Source organism: Carassius gibelio, chromosome B15 (genome assembly GCF_023724105.1).
Source record: "Carassius gibelio isolate Cgi1373 ecotype wild population from Czech Republic chromosome B15, carGib1.2-hapl.c, whole genome shotgun sequence".
NCBI classification, from domain to species: Eukaryota; Metazoa; Chordata; class Actinopteri; order Cypriniformes; family Cyprinidae; genus Carassius; species Carassius gibelio.
Window position 1 is genome coordinate 1174380 of NC_068410.1, and position 5817 is coordinate 1180196.

The window sequence follows — 5817 nt, forward strand, 5'->3', positions numbered from 1 at the left end:
TTCCCCGTTTCATCCGGTTCCCTTTTTGTTTGATTTGTCTCTCATGACTGTTTATTTTGTATTTACCCCTCTGTTTAAATAAAACCCTTACCTGCATTTGGATCTACCCTCTCTTTGTGTTTTTCCCCAATACCTATCGTGACAGAAGGACTCCGTCATGCCTAGATCCAGCGGTGTGGGATTTCGAATCGGTTCCCCAGCCACCATGGAGGAACGGAGGGGGAGATACCAGAACTTAATCACCCTTCATCAAGAGGGAAGTGAGGTGGGTGGCCTGGCGCAATTGTTTTGGACTATGGCAGTCGGGCTAGGTTACAATGATGCAGCACTAAAGGATTTATTTAATAATTGCCTGGATGATCCTTTACCTTCATGGGAGATGAAGGGGTTAGAGATACTGGACTTTTGGGGGTTTACCAATTACCTGCACCATCGTGCCCAGTGGGATGCAACAACCACACCAGAGTGTCCAGACAAGGCTGCCAGCTCAGCCCCACAGCACAAGATGGGCGCCAGCCCAACCCCACAGCACAGGATGGACGCCAACCCAGCCCCACAACCCAAGATGGCCACCAGCCCAGCCCCACAGCCCAAGATGGCCGCCAACCTAGCGTCACAGCCCAAGATGGCCGCCAGCCCAGCACCACAGCACAAGATGGCCGACTCAACGCCACCGACTCCCCATCGTAGAGGGCGGAGGAGGAGACAGGCAGCTGCTGTTCCCGAGGCGGAGCCCGAGGCAGTTCCCGAGGCGGTGCCCGAGGCTGTTCCCGAGGCGGTGCCCGATGCAGTTCCCGAGGCGGTGCCCGATGCAGTTCCCGAGGCGGTGCCCGATGCTGTTTCCGAGGCGGTGCCCGATGCAGTTCCCGAGGCGGTGCCCGAGGCGGTGCCCGATGCTGTTTCCGAGGCGGTGCCCGATGCAGTTCCCGAGGCGGTGCCCGATGCAGTTCCCGAGGCGGTGCCCGATGCAGTTCCCGAGGCGGTGCCCGATGCTGTTTCCGAGGCGGTGCCCGATGCAGTTCCCGAGGCGGTGCCCGATGCAGTTCCCGAGGCGAAGCCCGATGCAGTTCCCGAGGCGGTGCCCGATGCAGTTCCCGAGGCGGAGCCCGATGCAGTTCCCGAGGCGGTGCTCGATGCAGTTCCCGAGGCGGTGCCCGATGCAGTTTCCGAGGCGGTGCCCGATGCAGTTTCCGAGGCGGTGCCCGATGCAGTTTCCGAGGCGGTGCCCGATGCAGTTCCCGAGGCGGAGCCCGATGCTGTTCCCGAGGCGGAGCCCGATGCTGTTCCCGAGGCGGAGCCCGATGCAGTTCCCGAGGCGGTGCCCGATGCTGTTCCCGAGGCGGTGCCCGATGCTGTTCCCGAGGCCGAGGTCGTTCCCGAGGCGGTGCCCGATGCAGTTCCCGAGGCGGTGCCCGATGCAGTTCCCGAGGCGGTGCCCGATGCAGTTCCCGAGGCGGTGCCCGATGCAGTTCCCGATGCAGTTCCCGATGCAGTTCCCGAGGCGGTGCCCGATGCTGTTTCCGAGGCGGTGCCCTATGCAGTTCCCGAGGCGGAGCCCGATGCAGTTCCCGAGGCGGAGCCCGATGCAGTTCCCGAGGCGGTGCCCGATGCAGTTCCCGAGGCGGTGCCCGATGCAGTTCCCGAGGCGGAGCCCGATGCAGTTCCCGAGGCGGAGCCCGATGCAGTTCCCGAGGCGGAGCCCGATGCAGTTCCCGAGGCGGAGCCCGATGCAGTTCCCGAGGCGGAGCCCGATGCTGTTCCCGAGGCGGTGCCCGATGCTGTTCCCGAGGCCGAGGCAGTTCCCGAGGCGGAGCCCGATGCAGTTCCCGAGGCGGTGCCCGATGCAGTTCCCGAGGCGGAGCCCGATGCAGTTCCCGAGGCGGAGCCCGATGCAGTTCCCGAGGCGGAGCCCGATGCAGTTCCCGAGGCGGTGCCCGATGCAGTTCCCGAGGCGGTGCCCGATGCAGTTCCCGAGGCGGAGCCCGATGCAGTTTCCGAGACGGAGCCCGATGCAGTTTCCGAGGCGGAGCCCGATGCAGTTCCCGAGGCGGAGCCCGATGCAGTTCCCGAGGCGGTGCCCGATGCTGTTTCCGAGGCGGTGCCCGATGCAGTTCCCGAGGCGGTGCCCGATGCAGTTCCCGAGGCGGTGCTCGATGCAGTTCCCGAGGCGGAGCCCGATGCTGTTCCCGAGGCGGAGCCCGATGCTGTTCCCGAGGCGGAGCCCGATGCAGTTCCCGAGGCGGTGCCCGATGCTGTTCCCGAGGCCGAGGTCGTTCCCGAGGCGGTGCCCGATGCAGTTCCCGAGGCGGTGCCCGATGCTGTTCCCGAGGCGGAGCCCGATGCTGTTCCCGAGGCGGTGCCCGAGGTTGTTCCCGAGGCGGTGCCCGAGGTTGTTCCCGAGGCGGTGCCCGAGGTTGTTCCCGAGGCGGTGTCCGTTACAGTTCCCGAGGCGGTGACCACAAGGCCGTGGTGGTCTTCGGCTCCGCCCTGGGAGACTCTGGCGGTGACCACGAGGACGTGGTGGTCATCCGCTCCGCCCTGGGGGACTCTGGCGGTGACCACGAGGACGTGGTGGTCGTCCGCTCCACCCTGGGGGACTCTGGTGATGACCATGAGGACGTGGTGGTCTTCTGCTCCGACCTGGTGGACTCCGGCCTCGACCACAGAGACGTGGTGGTCTTCCGCTCCGCCCTGGAGGGCTCTGGCCTTGACCACACGGCTGTGGTGGTCATCTGCTCCGTCCTAGTGGACGCCTCAACATGTCCTTCATGGACTTATGTTTTGTGTTTTTTGAGTTCTGTTTCTGTCTGTTCTCTTTAGTTTAGTCTGGCCCTCCGTCCCTCCCCCTGTACCTCCTCCGGTCCTCCTCCCTCCTGATCTCCCGGTTTTATGTATCATTTCTGGTGTTTGTCCCCCATATGTTCCTTTTCTGGCCCTCCGTCCCTCCCCCTGAGCCTCCACCTGTCCGCCTCCCTCCTGGTCTCTGTGTCATGTTTTGTCTTTAAGCGTCTGGTAGCCGCTCCGTAGAGGGGGGGTACTGTCACAGTGTCTGGGTTGTTGTTCCCCGGGGTTCCACTAGATGTCCTCCTTCTCACGGTGCCTGTCCCAGATCACTTCCTGTTCCCTTATATGGTCACCTTCCTCCTTGTTACCTGATTGATTGTTCACCCCACCTGTCTCCTGTTTCCCAATTATCCTTCTGTGTATAAATACCCAGTCTGTCTTAGTCTATGTCACGGAGTCCTTGTCTGATGTCATTGTGTTTCAGGTCCATCAGTCTTGCTTTGTCTTACCCTATGTGTCTCATTCTCTCGTTCCACCAGACTTCCTCTACCTTTCCGTTCTTCCGAGTTCCCCGTTTCATCCGGTTCCCTTTTTGTTTGATTTGTCTCTCATGACTGTTTATTTTGTATTTACCCCTCTGTTTAAATAAAACCCTTACCTGCATTTGGATCTACCCTCTCTTTGTGTTTTTCCCCAATACCTATCGTGACACTTTGAGATCAATCTGAGGTTAAATACAGATTTAAAACCATCACGAGAAATAGTTTAATATGATATTGTTTTAGAAATCAAATCTTTGCATAGCTAGGACAGGAAACACTGGCATCTAACAATGCAAAGCAATGTTGTCTATAAGGTAAACATATATTTTAGAATCCATCTATCCGGATAAAGTATCTACATAGGTTACCAAAGCTCTTTTTCTCTCTAGTTTGTGGTTATAGCTAAAAGAATAGTTCATGCAAAAATGAAAAGTACTGAGCATTATGTGGTTTCTGAATCTGTTTGCTGTTGGTTCAGTGAAAAACAGGAGGAGAAAGAGTTTAAACCATGTCTATAAAAAACAAGATTAAAGAGATACTTCTAGAGTCATGTGATAGTTGAGATGTAAGATCTTCACCTTTGGTTTGAGCTGTCGATGCTTAGAGCATCTGTCCACATTCATTTCAGCTGGAAATAAATGAAATGTTCATTTAACATTTACATAACCAAAGATTTGTAATGTTTCAGAGAAAACCAGTGCTATTGTTAAAAATATTAAATTGTTATGATATAAAAAATATATAAAATAGAGAGATCAGATCATAGAGAAAATACAAGGGTTTACACTGAATTAAATATCAGCTTTTAGATGATTAATGAGGGGCTTTTAATCACTAATAGGTCCAAAATACACAGGGACTTTTATTTTGAAATGCATTTGCTCTACTACTTCCAGCTGCTCATTCAAAAAGATGAGAAAAATATGGTAACAAAAATACCAATACCAACCAAAAATAAAATATTTTATTTGAATGAAGGATTTAATAATAAACAAGCCAGGAAAACACAAAGACTCTTATTTTGAAATGTATATGCTTCACTACTTTCGGCTACTTATTCAAAAAGAGGTGAGAAATATGGGAACCAAAATACCAATATTAGCCAAAAACTGAATATTTCATGCATAATTAGGCACTTTCAATCATAAACAAGCTTGAAATACACTAAGACCCTTATTTTGAAATATCTGTTCTTCACCACTTTCAGCTGCTTAGTCAAAAGTAGAAGAGAAATACAGGAACCAAAATACCAATATTAGCCAAAAATAAAATATTTTATTGTGCAACGAGGGACTAATAATAAACAAGCCAGGAATACACCAGGACTCTTATTTTGAAATGTATATGCTATACTACTCGAACATTAAAATGTGCAAGACTCATATTTATTTCATTGAACCAAACCCATTTGAAGTGTAATAATCACATAGTGACCGTTTTAAATTTAAGACCTCTTAAAATAAATGATTAGTCGACTATTTAGGAACGTTTATGGCCTTCAGTATATCGAACCAAAGGTAGGACCCTGATTTCAAACACACACAGATGAGAGTTTGTGAAGCGTCTCACATATAAATGTCAAAGCTCACAGCGAGACTCGTGACAGATTGAGTGTTATGATGCTTCAATACAAACACAACACAACACAAGCGCTCTCTCTTATGTCTGATTATCTCACATCACTGACACCCTCTCGGGCATCTGGAGAAACATCTGACACACATACTGCAAAACCAGCTCCAGACGACCAGATGCAATTATATCATCAGACGCTCCGAGAGATAGTAGGGGAAAGAAGCATATATAGCAATAAACATCAAAATATAGTCCTTATAAGTTAATGAATGATAAAAAAATCATTACCATACAGATCCAAATCCATGCAGGAAATCCAATCCTAACAAAATCTAACAAACTGACATTATCTAATAAAAATTGTATAAAAAAAAAAAAAAAAAATTGGTTATTCAAATTTAAAGGAAACATTCCGTTGTATCATTCCGAAAACTTTATGGGAACGTTACATTTGAATGTTCTCTTTTAACCAACATACCAACATAATCCAATCTCTGAACATTCAAAGCATCCAGTGTTTTCAGCGTTGTATTTTGGTTATGTGAACGACGACGTTAAGGGAACATTGCATTCTACCAAATATTATTGAAATGTTACTTTTGAATGTTCTCTGAAACAAGAAGCAACTTTAGATGAGCATCCAACAATGAAACGTTGCATGAATGATGCATAAGTAACGTGTTTGTGCATTTTCAGAATGTTTAACGTTTGCTGAACTTATATGTTTACTTGGGAATGCTCCATTTGCATGAGATGCAAGTAACTAAAGATTGGAGCTTCTGACCGACTGCAATGAGCTGAAAGACAGAAGATCCTACAGAGACAGTTCACCAGGGCCATGATGAGAAACCACTTCACGTTCTGATGATTGTTCCGTCTTCAGTCATCAGTTGTGATGTGATCGGTTCAGTCTGTG

General features: G+C 50.4%; 1 protein-coding gene across 1 annotated transcript; it reads left to right on the forward strand.

The window, feature by feature from the left end:
• The first annotated feature begins 546 nt into the window (after window positions 1-546).
• Window positions 547-3447, forward strand: LOC127972292 (titin-like). Its single transcript, XM_052575706.1, has 2 exons — window positions 547-2365; window positions 2414-3447. The coding sequence occupies exons 1-2, from the start codon at window positions 566-568 to the stop codon at window positions 2744-2746; spliced, it is 2133 nt and encodes a 710-aa protein (XP_052431666.1). The 5' UTR covers window positions 547-565; the 3' UTR covers window positions 2747-3447.
• The last annotated feature ends 2370 nt before the right edge of the window (window positions 3448-5817 follow it).